Source organism: Microcebus murinus, chromosome 27 (genome assembly GCF_040939455.1).
Source record: "Microcebus murinus isolate Inina chromosome 27, M.murinus_Inina_mat1.0, whole genome shotgun sequence".
In the NCBI taxonomy this organism is placed as follows: domain Eukaryota; kingdom Metazoa; phylum Chordata; class Mammalia; order Primates; family Cheirogaleidae; genus Microcebus; species Microcebus murinus.
The window spans coordinates 10,031,422-10,049,493 of NC_134130.1; the positions used below are offsets into that span (position 1 = coordinate 10,031,422).

The 18,072-nt window shown below is 42.8% G+C and overlaps 1 protein-coding gene across 1 annotated transcript in view; it reads left to right on the forward strand.

Annotated features, from left to right (window-relative positions):
• Positions 1-426: 426 nt before the first annotated feature.
• Positions 427-18,072, forward strand: part of SEC24D (SEC24 homolog D, COPII component) — a 91,337-nt gene continuing 73,691 nt past the window's right edge. Inside the window, exons 1-3 of the mRNA XM_012786385.3 lie at positions 427-631; positions 2,959-3,117; positions 12,517-12,646. Coding sequence (XP_012641839.2) covers positions 3,000-3,117; positions 12,517-12,646 — 248 coding nt within the window. The 5' untranslated portion in view covers positions 427-631; positions 2,959-2,999. The remainder of the gene's footprint in view (positions 632-2,958; positions 3,118-12,516; positions 12,647-18,072) is intronic.

Consider the following 18,072-nt stretch of genomic DNA (forward strand, 5'->3'; position numbering starts at 1 on the left):
GTATTTGTCGGCAGCGGAGCACCCGAAATATCGGTTCCTCGGGCGCCGGGTGGCGAGTGAGCAGCGGCAGCCGCGACCTGCGGAGGGAAGGGGGCACGCGGGGCTGCGCGGCGACAGCACGGCCCCGACGTAGCAACGGCGTTAGTCTCGGGCCTGTAGGAAGAGGGGTCTGGTGGAGAAGAAAGAAGAAAGGAAAAAAGAGAGCCAGATAAGGGCAAAAAGAGAAAAGACGGGGGTCCCCACGGCCACTGCGCGGCCCGGTCTCCGTAGCAACAACTCGGTAGCCCCGCCCCGCCCCGCCCCGCCCCGCCCCGGCGCCTGTGCGCATGCGCCCGCGAGAGCGCGGCGGCCCAGCGCGGCCCCTGTGCGCGTGCGCCCGCGAGAGCGCGGCCGGTCCCAACGCGGCGCCTGTGCGCGTGCGCCCGCGAGAGCGCGGCCGGTCCCTACGCGGCGCCTGTGCGCGTGCGCCCGCGAGAGCGCGGCGCGGGGCGCGCAGCGAGCTGGAGTTTGACGTGGCAGTCCCAGCCCGGCGGCACCTCAGCGCGCCAGGCGAGCCTGTGGGGACGCCGGCCGGGGAAGAGGCGCGGCGGGAGCTCGGGCACCCGGAGCGGCCGTGCGGGAGCGGGACCAGGTACTGCCTCGCGCAGCCGGGACGCGGCGCGGGGGCACGGCGGGAGTGGGCTGTCTGCTGTGCCACGTCAAACTTCCTCGCGCGGGGCTCCAAGTTGCCAGACCCGGCTCGGCCCCGAGCGGCGGCGACAGGGCAGAAAGCCGCTCGGCCTGGGCAGGCCTGGGGCCGACGTCTGGGAGCGGCGGTGGCGGCGCGCGCTCTCCAGCCCCTGTCACTCGGCGGCGTGGCGGTGCGGGCGGCCGGTGCCCACCTGCGGCTGGGCGGGGGACCCCGGCTTTGCGCCTTCGCCCTCAGCGCGGTTAATATCGGGGGCGGGGCGGGGTGGGCGCGTCTTACCCGCCCCCACCCTGGTGCCCGGGGTGCGGAGGGGCTCGGCTGGGGTCCTCGGGAGCCGGGCGTTCCAGGGTCACTGTTGTCTCCGTATCAACTTAATTTCCTCTTTCCTGAAGGAAGGGAATGCTCGCAATATTCACAATGGAAATGGCAACTGTATCTTTAAGCTTCGGGACGTCCTGATAGTAAAACGGATCTGGCCACATCCCGACTTGTCCCGGGCAGAAGTGCGCCTGGGCTGGAGTCGGTGGTGACAGTGGCTGGAGGGCGCGCACCGGGACCGCCACTCCCAGACTTGGGTCCCAGGCCTGCCCAGACCGAGTGACTTTCCACCCTGTCCCCACTCGAGGCCCAGCCAGGTCTCGGCAACTTGGAGCCCCGCGCGCGAGGAAGTCTGACGTGGCACAGCAGGCTCCGCGAGGAAGGATGCCCCTGGGGCCAGCCGAGGGGACCCGGCGGCTCCCTGCCCTTTGGCGTGGACATCTCTGCCTTCCGCGGGGACAGGCCTAGGTGTGATCTGCCGCCTCCCCAGATGTGCTGTGCTGTGCTGGACGAGAGGGACCAAAGCTCAGGCTGCCACGTCTGCTCTGCTTAGTGGGAGGAGGGAAAAGTGTTGTCAGGAACAAAGTGGCCAGAGGCTTTTGCCTGTCTCGCTCCCTCCTCTTTTTAATTCTCCCCGCCCAAGGTGAAGAAAGTGATCTCACAATATTTTTACTTGGTTGCTTTAATTTTAGAAACTTATAGTTTAATATGAAAATGAAACCAAGTCATGAATTTTAGGCTTCAGATTTTAAATTTGAATGCCAGTTTCTGAATATAGACAGATCTCAAGTCTTAGAAGGTATTACCAATCTTTTACCTTAAAAGGCAGCAAATAAAACAACAAAAGGAAGAATATGCCTGGCCTGGGTGAAGAAACTGGAGAGAAATTGTAGAATCAGTGTTTTATAATCTGGAAAGGCTCTTGGAGCCTTTATTTTCTAAAGGAGGGAACTGAGAGGCCCAGAGAGGTTCTTCAGCTTATTCTGTATCACACAGTTAAGTATTGGCAGATATGGAATGAAAACCCACTTCTTCTGCCAGGATTCAGAGCATTTTCTGTTCTTGTTACAAAATGTTTTTTGAAAAAAGTCCCATGGACTGTCTCTTATTTTGTGAAAACCTGGAAAAAATGGAAAATTTAAAGCAAATTAATGTTTGGGTTCTGAGTAAAATCAAGATGAGTTTGGGTTCTGAGTAGAGTCGAGATGGGTATGTTATATTTGTGAGTGTGTGTGCCTACACACATACGAAATTACACTTTTTTTCTTAGTTCCTTAAATATAGGTGCATGTGTTCTTAGAGGTGTGATATCATTTAAATCAGAAAGAAATTCTGTCATCTTTGGCTGTGAAACTACTGACAACACTCAAATGTCTGTAGCTACCACCTGGCTAGATCAGTTATGACTCACAAAATAAATCCCTTATCAACTTTATTTTTGGCTATATTTATTGGACTATGATTTCTCTTTGTCCTAACTACCAGATTAAAATTACTAATTAGAAGAGCTCTAAAAAGACACAAATCATGAAACACCTGATTGCACACTACTGGTAGTCGTGGTGGTCAGTCAATTGAATAGCATGGTACACTCTGTGCTGCAATGTGGCCATGGAAACCAAAAGCACAAAATAGCAGGAACACTTATGAGAGGGTACCCTTTAGGCTTCCAATGAAAAAGTGGTTGGCAGTTGTTATTCAGGTTTCATGCCTGAAAATTTGCCCAGAATTATTTAGGTGATTTACTGAGTTTCAAAGAGCTATGGTTAGATCCTTTTTAGGGGATAATGATATGATATATTACATTGTATGATATTAAGATGTCTCATGCACCTGATACTGTACTTTTACTCAAACCATCATAAACATTCATTAACAGTGTTTTTATATTTTTAATAGCATTGAGGGACTAAAACCCTCTTGTTGACATTTTTAAAATTTTTCTGTTGCAGAGTTCTTTTGTAGAACTATCCTTTGGAATGATATTTTCACGATGAGTCAACAAGGTTACGTAGCTACACCTTCCTATTCTCAGTCCCAGCCTGGAATAGGCCTTTCTCCCCCTCACTACGGACACTATGGGGACCCATCGCATGCAGTATCTCCACCAGGTAAAATGTGTTATTTTGACTTGTATGTGAGTATTCAGTTCTCAGTCTCAGAGACATAAGATGTTCTGGAAGAGGAACTTTTAAAGTGTTGAATGGCTGTTATATAATCCAATGGCTTGAGATTATAAGATCATTTTGAAAAGGCTCTCATAGCAGAATTCTACAGTTCAATTACTGGGTGGAATACAGGTTTGGTTTCTAACTACAGATTAAAACAAAGAAGATTTCCTGAGTGTTTTATTTTTACTGTTAGACTTGTTCTTGCTGTTAATTAGTGGTGTAAGGTTATTGTATTCAACAAAGATGAGTTTCTGTATATGTGCTAAGGTGATTGGGGCAATAATATTACAAAATCAGTTTTGAGATTGGAAAAATACTATTAGATTTGCACACTAAAGATTACTCAGTGATAATAATAAAAACATGGCCTTGAAATTATTATTGAATAATATTGGTTGCTTTAAAATATGATACTCAAGGAGGGGGCAAGGGCAATATATGTAACCTTAACATTTGTACCACCATAATATGCTGAAAAATAAATAAATAAATAAATAATAAAATAAAATATGGTACTTAGCAGCAAATTTTGGCTTGAGAGGCAAAGGTAGGGGGAAGAGGAATAAGGGAGTGAGAACAACTGTTGTTCTGATGGCAGCCATTGCTTTACCAATCCCTTTACCAAAGAGCTGCTCTGGGGGACCAAGCAAGCTTCAGGAGGTGGGTGAGGCTACTATTAATAATAGCTTGTTTTAGGTCTCATGGTCCCAAATATTTGGGTAAGGCAGTTCCTGGGCTTCTGAGAAAATGCTGGGAATTCCACTCAAATCCACACAATACATATATCGTGCTGTGTAAATGCTGAAGAGGAATAAGCCACTAGATACATTGAGAGAAACTGGAGAAAGATGGGTTCATTGTTCCCATAGGGTCCAAAAAAGCAAAATAGTAAATGTTATGGGGAGAATTGATCCTAGATCAATTATATATCATTATATGTAATGATAATCCATTGTGGAAATGGGCCATATATCAATCAATGAGTAACTCTCAGGGATCCCTGGGACCAGCTCAGATATCTGTGGTCCAGGCTGTGCTGGACAGCAGGCACTGGTAAAGTGCAGAGTCAGGGAGGGAAGTAAAGCCCTTTAGGGAGGCTTGACATTAGCAACCACACATATTGTGCTTCAGAGGATGCTCTGAGGTTGTGAATTTCCTATGCAAAGTCACCCTTATGGTTTAATCTTCCCTCAGTTTTTTTTTTTTTTTTTGAGACAGAGTCTCGCTTTGTTGTCCAGGCTAGAGTGAGTGCCGTGGCGTCAGCCTAGCTCACAGCAACCTCACACTCCTGGGCTCGAGCGATCCTTCTGCCTCAGCCTCCTGAGTAGCTGGGACTACAGGCATGTGCCACCATGCCCGGCTAATTTTTTTTTTATATATACATATCAGTTGGCCAATTAATTTATTTCTATTTATAGTAGAGACGGGGTCTCGCTCTTGCTCAGGCTGGTTTTGAACTCCTGACCTTGAGCAATCCGCCCACCTCGGCCTCCCAGAGAGCTAGGATTACAGGCGTGAGCCACCGCGCCCGGCCTTTCCCTCAGTTTTTAAAGACCTCCAGATGAGGCATCCCTCCTCTTGTTCAGGATCGATCCTCTCCATAACATTTATAATCTTGCCTTTTTGGATCCTGTAGGAACCATTGACCCATCTTTCTCTAGTTCCTCTCTAGCTGGTGATTCATTCCTCCTAAGTCAGCATTTATGATAATTATAAATGACTTTTTTTTTTGGTGCTTACCATGTATCAAAATCTGGTCCTAAAAGCTTTACATATATTGTCTTAGTTAATCCTCATACAACACTATGCAGTAGATTATTAGCGCTCTTTGCAACTAAGAAAACTGAATGTCTGGTATAATATGCCAAGTCACAGAGCTGGCATGTGGTGGAGTCAAGAAGGCAAACTCTCCCACAACCTAAGTGCCACACTGAGTAGTAGTCACCCTTCCTGCCTCTCATCACAGCCATCTTCTTGAGAAAGTACTCTTTTACCTCCCACAATGCATTTGGTCTTCCACGTCCTTTTGGAGTAGTTGTGACGATCTGCCTTTGACTCTCCGTCCCTCAGTGTAGTTCCTATTCCGTAGTGTGCCCACATCCTCCCCTCACTTCTTGCACTAGGGTTGCCAGTGGCCTCCTATTTCTAATGAAATAGACATTGTCCTTTTTTGTATTTATTAATACCATTAATTACTGCTATCATTTTTGCAAAACTCTGTTTCGTTTCAATGACATTATCCTTTTACTGTTTTTCTTGGTTGCCTTCTGGACATTTCTTTCTGAAGGAGTCCTCCTTCCTCTACATGATCCTGATGTTGCTGTTTCTCGGATATGTTCTATCTTCACCCCTCTTCTCTCACTTTATAGATCAGTGGTCCCCTTTTTGGCACCAGGGACAGGTTTCATGGCAGACGATTTTTCTACAGAAGCGGGGGCGGGGCAGAGGAGGCGGAGCTTAGGCAGTGATGCCAGTGATGGGGAGCTGCTGTAAACACAAATGAAGCTTCACTGGCTTGCCCTCTGCTCACCTCCTGCTGTGCCGCCTGGTTCCTGAGTTTCACAGAACACAGTTTTCCACAGATGGGGGCGCGGAGCTCAGGTGGTGATGCACGGCCTGGTTCCTAACCAGGCCACGCACCAGTACCAGACACAGTCCAGGAGTTGGGGACTGCAGCTATAGATTTTTTTAAGCTGTATCATTTCACCTGGAGTGCTTGTCCTTCAAATCTATTCTTCTAGCCCAAGCTCCAGACCCATATTACCAGAGGCCCTCCTGTTTACTCAGCACCTCAGAGTCATCATGTCCAAAACAGTTCAGTGTTCTTTCATAGAAGCCTGTTTTTCTGGCATTCACTATTCACTCAGCAGCATCATTTATTTAGTGATACATACCAGAAACTTTCACCATTTTTTTAAAAAAAACTCAGCCTTTTACCTGTTCCAACACAATTGGTCTCTCAAATCCTTTTAGAGTAATTGTAGGCATCTTCCCCATCTGCTGCTGCTTTTCCGTTTTCCTTTCACTCTTTCTGTGCAATCTGTCTATCTCTCACCTAGATTACTAACATGGCCTCTGAACCTTTATCCCTCTCTCCAATATTGCCTTCTTCCATGCTATCAACTCTTGAGCCAGTGGGATTTTTTATAGCAAGCAAATCTATTCTGTACTTTTTCTTTTATAAAGGCTTTGTAAAGGTTTCCAAAGGAAACATTTCATAAAGGCTGAAAACCTTTTATGGCTTCCCATTGCCCCTATTTATATTTTTAAGCTCTTTAGCCTTCATTATTTTACACATTTTCCTGTTTTCAGTTCATCTGTCCCACTCCCATGTCCATTACTCCAGTGATACCAAGGTATTGTCATTTGGAAGCCGGTTTGCACTTGTTCTCTGGTTAGCACTTCCCACTGCTATAAAGCCAGCCCATGACAGGCTTATCCTCATGACAGGCTTGTCCCCACATTCCTCCTTCAGGCTCAGTTCCCATGTCACACTTGCAGCCTTATTCTTCCTCAAGTTTCTTTATGAATCATTTTCTCTTTTTGTCAGGCCTGTGTACCATTTACCACACTGTGTTTTAATAGATGTGCCTGGACCATGAATGTTTTTAAAAACATTTTTAATTGACAATTAAAAATTGTATATATGTGTCATGTACAACATGTTGTTTTGAAATATGTATACATCATGTAATGGCTACATTGAGCTAATTATAAATGTTTATTCAATGAATGAAGTGAATGACAAGCTGCAGCATTCATTAGCAAAACATTATGGTATTTACTGATATTTTAAAAACAGACTTTGTTGGATTAAATCCTTCATGCTTTAATTTAAGCCTCTTCTTATGTCTCTCAGATGGATAATCAGGCTATCATATTCTGTGTAAAATACCTTTCTGTAAATTATGTTTTTTTTGTTCAATTAAAGCTTTCACTAAATTACTCCAGCCTCTATTTCTCTGTGCTGAATAACTTTAGATACCTTAATTTTTAGTTACCGTGCATCATCTCCTATCTAGTCTTTTAGTGATCCCCTTGTTAGTTTCCTAACAGATACAGGCAACCTAGTTGTGGTTCCTCGAAGTATTATTAATAATATCTATTCCACCATAGATCTGGCCAGTGCCAGCTCTTGCCTTGTATTTCTCACATACCATATCTCCATTTATGCCTGTTCATTGTGTTTTTGTAATTCTAATGCTATGTAGTAACTTATTAAACAGATTTAGTGAGTGAGCAAAATACTTCTGGTGATATAACAACAAATAAAATAAACCTAATCTCAGTCCTTATAAGTACATGCTTCTCTAGTGGGAAATGTGTTAAATGAATTAACAATTACAATCCAGTGGTGCTATCATCAAGGAGGTGCAGGGTGGTGGCAGGGACACCTAACCAAGACTTAGAGGGGAAGGGAATCTTTCCGAAGGGAAATGACCTGAAAGATGAGTAAGAGTTGCCAGGCAGGGAGGCAATTTGATGGGGTTGTAGAGGTGGCACTTTTGATGACCCACAAGACATTCAGCATGGCTAGGATATGGCATGTGAGCAGTGAAAGATGCTACTAGAGTGGAAAGTGGGACCATCTTAAGGAATTTAGGCTTTATTGTAAGGGCAGTAGGGTGCCACTGAAGGGTCACGATCCAGCATGTGTTTTAGAAAGAGCTACACAGCACATTAGAAAGTCTGGAGAAGGAATTAGGGCTGGGCATACTGCTCTCTGGAGCAGGGTTCCTCAATCTCAGCACTGTTGACATTTGGGGCCAACTAATTCTTTGTGGTGTGTGGGAGGGGCACTGTCCTGGGCATTGTAAGATATTTATAAGCATCCTTGGCCTCTACTCACCAGATGCCAGTAGTACCTCCCTACCTTCTAGGAGCTGTGGCAACCAAAATGTCCCAGAAACTGCCAAACCTCTTGTTAGGGGCAAAATCACCACTGGTTGAGGATAGCTAGTCTGGAAGCTGAGTGTCAAGAAGTATTAATGTCCTGGAACTAGGACAGGGGCTGTGAGGGGTGTTGATAATGGTCCTAATAAGTCATATGTGGGTACCCCACCCAGCACAGTGCTCCAGGAACCACAGCCATTATGATCCATCCATGTAATAGGAGCTTATCTTTGTTTATTTTAGGTAAACTTCTCCCACCCTCCTGACCACCCCCATGAGGTTTTTAAATTTTGGTTTCAATTGTCAGATCTAGGGCCAAAGTTAAGGTATACTTTTCTGTGATGTGGTTTTGGTAAGGGCTCCTTTGCTGAAACAATCCCCTCCAGTGGAAAGGGATTTGTTAAAGGGGATCAGGAAGCAAACCTGGTATTAGAGAAGGCAGAGAATCAGACTCAGGCCTGTGTGGTCCACAAAGATGCCCCACACAGGCCCTTTCCAATCAGAAGTCACTACTCTGCTCCCCCACGCCCCCCAAGAACCATGTCTGCCACCAGGCTGGACAGAGGCTCCCAGAGGTGTGTTGCTTTGATGAATTTAGAGCACATGGCAACCCAAACGGTCAGGGAGTCTAGGAAACGAAGTTTCCACCTTTCCAGTCCAGGGCCATACAGAAAGGAAGCCAGAAAGGATTTGGAATTGCTGTTGAGTAAACCAGTCTGTAGTATCTGCCACTGTATTAAAGACCAGTTGGTGATCTTAGATATTTTTCTTTTGGCATAAGCATAGTTAGTTCATTCTTACTGTGTGGTGTTTATTATTAAAATTCTCATACTATTCTATTTATATAAAGAACTTAATTTTCTTTATGTCTGATCACTTTTGAAAAGGCTAATAACATGGCTGGGGAAGGCTATGACTTTGCAGATATCAACGATACTGACTTCCCTTTGCCCCAGGGATGGAGTCCAGATGACACACAGGACTTTGCAGTCTGACCCCAACAAACCTGGACAACCTCCGCTCTGGCCACTTCCCTGCACAGCCTTTTCCCACTTCCTGGTCATGCTCTCCTCTCTCGCATCTGGCTGGAGCTTTGCCTTCTGACTGGTGTCCCTCCTGTCCTCTATACTAAGAAAACTCCTGCTTGCCTTAGAGATTCAGCTCCAGCAGTCCCTCCTCTGTGACTCTTGCTGAATCCCTCAAGCAGAGTTAGAGAGTCCCTCTGCATAGTATAGCACTTACTACGGGCTTGTAATGGTTTGTTCACGTGGTTGTCTCCTCTGTAAATGCCTTAAAGGCATGTTAAATGGATGTTGAATAAAGAGTTTAAATCATTCCTGTAGAGTCGATTTCCCAAAATAAAAGGGAGAGTACATTTTAGTAAGACTGGTGTATAACAGTTCTGCTTGGGTATATTGGAACTGTTTTTTGATTCTCTAGACATACGGGGATTGTTGATGAAAATTGCTATTAGCCTATGTATTTTTTAAAAAAGAATATTTTTCTGTTTCTTGTAGTGCATGGAATTAACTTGAAAATATTTTAGTGCTATTGTTGTGGGTTCTCTACTTTTGTCCAAAATTATGTTTTAAAAATGAAAATATAAGTATGCATGTAGTTATAGTGTATATGTATATTATATATATGTATATGTGTGTGTGTGTGGAGAGAGAGAGAGAGAGAGAGAATAAAAATGCTTGAGGAAAACAGAGCAGGGGCTATGGCCAGGGGAGAGGAAACATTTGTTCTGGATGCTGTCGTATCCATTGCCTCATTTCATTCTCAGGACAATTCTTGGAGATAGGGGACATTATTGCCACGACATGGTATTACAAGTTGAAAAATAAAAAGTATCTTGTCGAAGTCACAGCTATTAAATGGTAGGGAAGGAATTCAAACCCAAATCTGTGACTGCAAGTCTCATGTTTTTCTAACTTTACTGGGTTTGTGGTTTAAAACCTTTTTTATTATTTAGAGAAGGGTCTTGCTATGTTGCCCAGGCCGGACTCTGGGCTCGAGTGATCTTCCACCTTGGCTATCCTGAGATGGGATTACAGATACATGCCATCAAATGCAGCTGGGGTTTAGAACTTTACATAAAAATATAGTTCTATAAGAATAATATATGTTGAAAATGGTGGTAAATGAAAATTGTTAAATAAAATTATGACTTCAGAACGAACATAAAAAATTTTCTCAGTTTAAGGAATCCTGTTTTAACAGAAGAAACCTTCGAAAAGTTTCAATACTATTATTCATGAAAACTGGCCCTTCACTGGTTACCTGTTATTCTAAATTACTCAGACATCTGAAAGTGCCAACTCAAAGGTATTGAGGACTGAACTCTAATTTTTTGCTAAAAACTCCTTCCTAAGGAGGCCAGCTGGGTTAGGCTGGCAAATGACAAGGAGGCCAGCAGGGTTAGGCTGACAAACGGTAAATTCCCACTAAGTGGCTTTTGTTAACCAAATGAAGCAGTGGTTTACTTCCTGACCTGATTCTGGTATGGCATTAACATCACCTAAAAGATAAGAAGCCCCTGTCTTAACTCAAGCATCCTAGCAGATGCCTATCATAAATTTAAAATATCTTAACTCAAGCATACTAGCAGGCGCCTATTGTAAATTTAAAATGTCCTTCTGTCTGGACCTCCCAGAGTGCTCATACCCTTATCTTAAAGTAAGCATATCCTTTCTGGTCTTCTAGATAAAGTCTAACTCTCTCAGCCAATTGTCAGCCAAAGAATCTTTAAACCCACCTATAACCTGTAAGCCCCCCTTCGAGATGTCCCACCTTTTTGGGCCAAACCAATGTATGCCTCTCATGTATTGATTTGTGACTTTGCCTGTAACCCCTGTCTCTCTGAAAATGTATAAAACTGAACTGTAACCCAGCCACAGCGAGTCCACTTGCCCAAGGCCTCTTGGCAGTGGCTCCGGGTCATGGTCCTCAAATCTGGCTCAGAATAAATCTCTTTAAAATTATTTTACAGAGTTTGGCTTTTTTCCGTCGACAGTATTAAGATGACAATATGAGAAATTCTGCTTGGGTGACCACAGGTCATCTGGTCAGTCCCTTTCTGACTGAAGGAATAAACTCCCTGGAGGAGAAAACAGGAGAAAGGAGGTATAGGCATGAAATACCCTCCTGTGGTCCTGTGGACAGACGGGTGCATGGCAGACAGCTAGGGGGGTCCTCAGTGACCTTGCCAGAGAAGAGGGTGGGGTCAAAAGTAAATTGAATGGGCTGAGGCACAAATTAGCAGGATGGAAGTAGAAAGAGCAAATAGAAGAATTGTACTTCTCTTTTTCTTTTAAGAGGCTAAAAGGAGTCTCACAGGTAATGTAGTCTAAGCTTTTCATTTTGCGGAGAGACTACTGAGGTCCTCGAAGATAAGCTGCCTGCCCAGGGCCACACACTGCTAGGAAGTGGCCATATGTACCTGGAACTGCTCTTACTCATGCCCAGGCATTTTCCTACTGCAATTTCTCTAGAAGAAAAGAGAAAAATGTCTGAAGACAATTCCAAAGAGAAACCTTTAAGGCTCTCTGAGAAGAGCTGATAAATGAAAACAGTCATTAATGACATGTGATCCCATCTTTTTTTTGAGACAGAGTCTCACTTTGTTACCCAGGCTAGAGTGAGTGCCATGGCGTCAGCCTAGCTCACAGCAACCTCAAACTCCTGGCTCAAGCAATCCTCCTGCCTCAGCCTCCCAAGTAGCTGGGACTACAGGCATGCGCCACCATGCCCGGCTAATTTTTTGTATATATATTAGTTGTCCAATTAATTTCTTTCTATTTATAGTAGAGATGGGGTCTCGCTCTTGCTCAGGCTGGTTTCAAACTCCTGACCTCGAGCAATCCCATCTTTTGTCTGAGCGAGTGTGATGGCTTGAATAGTCCCCTGACTGCTTATCACCCAGCTATTGAGGACCCTGGGAAAGTTGTTAAGCAAAGGATATGCTCAGGATTTTTAGAAAAACAGACCCTACTCTTCATTTGCTTCCTCATGCTGTCGCTCAAAGACATTTTCAGTGGTCCTTTTTTTTTAATTCTAGAATGCTTTTCTTACTCTTACTGTTTGTTCCAGATTTAGTTTCTGACATCCAACATTTTTCATTGTGTTTTCTAGTATTGTTTGTGTGGTGGTATGCTCTATCAAGGTGCCTTGATCACATGCAAAGATTATTTTTGTTTTAGTAGTTTTGTGTTAAAATGATTCCTTCCTTTTCTGCTCTTTAATCATTGGGACAGTCAAATACCTTTGCCCGAGCCTGGCATTGACAGGTCTGAAGTCCAGGGTTAAAGCCAGCTTGGGGGAGATCTTGTCCTAACCCATATGTTTCCCTCTTCTCCCACCTTGTTTTTATTTTTAATCTAAAGTCTTCATGTTATCTCTCTTTGTACTTTGATACACCTCTGAATTCATGCCCTTCTCTTGCAGGTGTGATGAAGCCAGCAGGGCCTTTGGGGGCTGCTGCCCCGGGTGTGATGTTGCCTCCAGGCCCTCCACCATCTGGACCCCATCAGTTTGGCCAGAATGGAGCTCATGCCTCAGGCCATCCTCCCCAAAGGTGAGCTGGGTAGATTCCAGCCTTCATTTGTGTATTCTACTCAAATAGTCTCAGAAATGCCTGTTAAACTTGCATGTTTATATGTTGAAACTTTGACCTCTTGATAACGTCTACATTCTTGAGAAGATCTATTGAAAAACTCTCCTAGGGAATGAAGCATTTAAAAAAATGTTAGGAGGGAAAAAAACATTAGTAGATATTTAAACATGTATCAGAAATGACTTGTCAATACCACACCTTTTAGTTTTGAGTTATATTCAGTTTATTTTGGAAATTTCTATTAATTTCTAATTACTTCAGATGCCTGTGGTCTTTATTCCTCAATAAAATTTTGAATCACCATATTTTCTTGGATCCTTCATAGAACTGAGCTTAGTGCCAATAGGTGCTTAATAAATATTTTTAAATTAAATCAGATTGTGGCCAATGGTGAAGTCTGAGAGTTTGCTGTGGAAGGCACACTGATGCCAGTGAGGGACGCTGAAAAGGAAGGGCCGCAGTAAAACAACAGAGTAAATAGATCTTGTGTTTGTGTTTGCAATAAATAGAGGTAGGGAAAAACTGGAAGCAGGCCTGGAGAAGCCAAGTTATGAATGTGAAATATTTAGAGCCTGCAACCCACTAGGCACTGTTCCCTGGGCAGGGAGCCAGCGTCACACCTTCCCTGTTAGAAACCCCATCATTGCTCGTCCTGCCAGGTGTTGCTGCCCAGAACCATGGTGCCAAGCTCTAGGCAGTGTTTACTTTGGAGCTTCTCCAAGGATTACCTTAGAGGCTTTATGTCTCAGGTTCCTTTCCCAGGTAGCTGTTGGGGAGAGAACGCCGTAACACGTAAATGAAAATCTGGACCCTGCTAGTGGTGAGGCATTTAGTCCTTGCCTTTCAAGAAGCCTGTCTTCCTCCATAGTAGGAAAACTCCCTCTGGGATTTTTTAAATCATCAGGTTAATTCTCTAATCTGGCATTTGCAAGTTTGATACTTGCTGGCCTTTGTCTGTGCTGATAACATTTGCCACTGGAGTGAGAGCTGTGGGATGCAGTGGGAGGTTAATGCAGGAAACAGAGGATGAGTCTAATTTGGTAAGTCTGATTGTGGTTTGAGCTCAGAGCACAAAGTCAGAGGCCTTGTGGCCTTGTCAGGACTTGACCTCGCTGCCCTCAGTCTCACAGGAGCAAAGCTAGGAAGTGCCAGAGAGGAAGCGCAAAGACTGAGCATCAGGAAGCCTCTTCTGGTGAAGACAGTTAACTAGCTGTGGTTGCTGGTGAAGTTCCTTGGCTTCACCAGGCCTCAGTTTCCTCACTTGTAAAATGAGAAGAAAGAATTCTCAGTCCAGAAGTAAAAGGGGGAAGATATGGAAAAATTCATCGTTGTGAACTTCCAGGCATTGCGATGTTTTTTACAAAGAAAAGCAAAGATTGAACAGCTGGCTTCAAGTTTAGAAAAGGTTTAAGTCACTGGTATTAGCCTGGATTGGATTGATCTTTTTGCTTTATTGACCTTGATTTCACTTGAATCAGGTTGCTTAGGAGGAAATAAATCATGGGTTTTGCTGTCAAGCAGACCCGGGCTGTGTGGTTGTGAGCTCAGCACAGGGTCTGGTACAGGAAGAGCATAGACCCTTGAGACAGGACATGTTTGTTAATCTTGGCCCAGACAGACACTAGATGGACAAGTTATCAAACCTCTATGTGTCTTGGTTTGCTCATGACAACTGTAACAATAAGATGTGGTGGTGAGGATTTTGATGATTAATGCATACACAGTACCCACAAAGGACTCAACACATGTTTGTGGCTACCAGTACTGTTTCCACTGAATATGGAAAGCTTGCCATCTGTAGCTTGTGCTTCCATAGAGCTCAATCTAGTTACTCATGACAGCTCAATCTCCTTTTTTTATTATTCCTAGGGAAGCTTGCTACTTCTTGGATACTGAATTGAAGGTTGGAATTGGGGCTAAAAAGGAAAAGTCAGGGAAAAGTGTAGGTGTTTCAGGCTAAGCCTCCATGGTTGCTGTGCTACCTTGCCCTCATGGGACACATTTCTGTGTATATGATGCAATTTAAGGGCAAAGTATGCAGCGATCACACAGGCAAATCACACCAGTCTGATGGATGAGATTGTCAAAGAGCATAGCTGGTGTGTGACCTTTTTTGTGGGTTCTAGCATTTCATCTCTGGCATTCTTTCTTAAAAGATCAAACAAAGAAATCTCTTAATTTTTACCATATCTAGACTATCCAATAAAAATAAGATATAATTCAGTCACAGTTGATTTGAATTTAAAATGTAAAAAAGTATAAAGTTATAAATAAAAATTTTATTTAAAAAATTATTATTTTGAATATGATGTTTCACAAAATTTTCGATTGTCCTTTTGATCTTGGCTGAGGAAGAATAAATGTGTTAAACTTGTGAGTAGTACTGGAGTTATTGTTACTAAAAACGTGGCACTTGCCCCCAAGGCCACATCAGAAGAATGAGGACAAGTGGTTTGAGGAGAAGGGAAGAGGAGTTTATTATATAAAGGAGGAGGTTGGAGACTCCTGCCTAAAATGCCATAGTCCTGATGATAAACAGAAATGCAGAGCTTTTAAAGAGTGGCTTCTCAGCTTCAGGCAGTGGCTGTTCAACTGCAGTTGAGATCCTGATTCCCATCTCCTCTGAAGACAATTCTGTGACCGCTGCCCAGGATCTAGTTCTGCCAGCTTAGGGCTGGGCCATCTCCTATAGCGTAAAGAACTGACCTGAGGCAGGGATGCAGGTGATAGTTCTCAAAAAGGACTGGAAGATATATTAAAGAGACAGAAAATATTTTTGCCATTTTTTTTCAGGCCATTCCCCTTGTTACATATTTCCCTTCCATACCTACGGGAGGAGGGGTGACTAATCTGTTAACGTTATCTACGTGGGGTTACTGCTGGGTAGAATTAATCTATTAAGTAAAATCTATAACCTAAAAATCCATTTTTTTAATTATAAGGGGAAAAGTCAGTCAATTGTAAGTGGTCTAATTTGACCAGGAAATTGTGAATTGGAGGGGACAGGGGACTTGGCTTCCCAAGTTGAAGCTGATGTGTGTGAATCTACCAAGAAATTGATTTCACTAAAAAAGGAGGGAGCAATAAAAATAAGAGAAATAACTTTTTTCTTTAAATTTTTTGAATGTAAAAAACAATGATAAGATTTGGCAGAGCTATTATTTTCTTTACTCTGTGGGCTGAGTGTTTAAAATCTACACTTTGTTTCAATCAAATCTTGGAAAATTTGGCACTTTATCTCTACATACATAAACTTCGCTTGTATCTCATTTCTTGTATAATTTGTTGCAAACTTGAAAATGGGGAGTTTTGGAACTTGAACAGGCCACAGACCACTGAGTCAACTCTGCAGAGGATTATGGTTAAATAGAGGCTACATTTTCATGTTTTATTAATCATCTGATAGTGATTCTTCATTGATTTTGATGGCAATCTGCCCTTTTCTGACATTCAATAAAACAAGTTAAAATATATAATTGAATGTTTCTCAGTCCAGAAACATGTTAAATGAAGGTAATTACCATGAGAAATATTTAACTCTATATGATTCTTAATTTTAGCCACATTATATTTATAGCAGAGAAAGGGATCATTCTGTTTCACCAGCTTGTCTTTACAATTTGAATGCTGGGAGCTACGGAGAAGAGGCTTGCCTGTGGTCACACACTGGGTCTCTACGCTAGGGGTGGGAGGAGCAGGATTCTCACCTAAATTTTGACACCCATATGATGTGTGACTTTGGTAGACTACTTTAGTAAAGTAATGAAATTGAAATAAACCAATTTGTATATTTTAGATGTTCTGCTCTGTGAGGATTTTTGTTATTTAGTAATATTTTTATTTTGACGTTTATGACATTGCTTTTGAAAACCAAATCTGTTTAAGATTTACCATTTTTAAATTGGTCAGAAAGAAATTATTTATTTGAATTTCTGAAGTCTGACTCCCAGGACACATAATAAACGCTGAATGATAAATAGGCATTTATGAATTGAAAGTGTAGTAGCTGGTGATTATACTTTCTCTCATTCTGTAAATCAAAATAGTACTTGAGGCTACTTGTGTCATAACATCTATTTGAAATATATTTTGTCCTACCTGTATTTTTTATGTAAAAAGTTTGAGAACAGCTAGAGCCAGAGTAAGACCCTGTCTCTACTAAAAATAGAAAAATTAGCCGGGCCTGGTGGTATACGCCTATAGTCGCAGTTACTCGGGAGGCTGAGGCAGGAGGATGGCTTGAGCCCTGGAGTTTGAGGCTGCAACGAGCTATGATGATGTCACTGCACTCCAGCCTGGGTGACAGAGCAACACCCTGTCTCAAAAAACAAAAAACTCCAAAATATTATTAACAATTGTGACATATCTTTGAAAATGGGGGGACTTTTGTTCTCCATTTAGCTGCTGTTTCCTCATTTCCTACTTACCAGATCTGAGGTCTGGAACCAAACCTCACTGCATCCACTCATATATTATCATAGTGCATGTACATTCTGCACCTCATGATTGAGTTTTTAAAAAAGACAAAAAAAGCATTATTTCTTTAAAAAAATAGAAATGGATTTACAAAATAGTTCTTTAAGACAATTCTTGGAATCATTTTTTAGTAACCACAACATATTTTAAATGTGTTAAGCAAGATTAGAGTTATACTTTGCCTTGTGTTTCATCATTGTCATTAATTGATTAGAGATATAAAAAAACTTTTACTGTGAAAAGTTAACTTTTGATTATGAATGGGTGCAAATATATGGTTTGATGGAAGAAAGAAGACCTAGTGTTAGATCAGTAGGGTGACTATAGTTTACAGCATTCTGTTGTACATTTCAAAATAGCTAGAAGGAAATAATTCAAATGTTTCTAGCATAAAGAAAAGCCAAATATTTAAGGTGGTGGATGTCCCAAGTCCACTGATTTGATCTTTACAAATTATGTGAATGTATTAAATTATCGGCCGGGTACAGTGGCTCACGTCTATAATCCTAGTACTCTGGGAGGCTGAGGCAGGAGGATCGCTCAACATCAGGAGTTTGAAACCAGCCTGAGCAATAGTGAGACCCTGTCTCTATTAAGAATGGAAAAAAATTAATTGGCCAACTAAAATATATAGAAAAACTTAGCTGGGCATGGTGGCACATGCCTGTAGCCCCAGCTACTCAGGAGGCCGAGGCAGAAGGATTGCTGGGGCCCAGGAGTTTGAGGATGCTGTGAGCTAGGCTGACGCCTAGGCACTCTAGCCAGGGCAACAAAGTGAGACTCTGTCTCAAAAAAAAAAAAAAAAAAAATTAGCACCTGTACCTTGATCACATATGCATCTATTGGACATCAAGGAATTTATTATTGTGACTCTGCTACAAAAAAGTAAACTTTTGTATTTTGTATCTTTA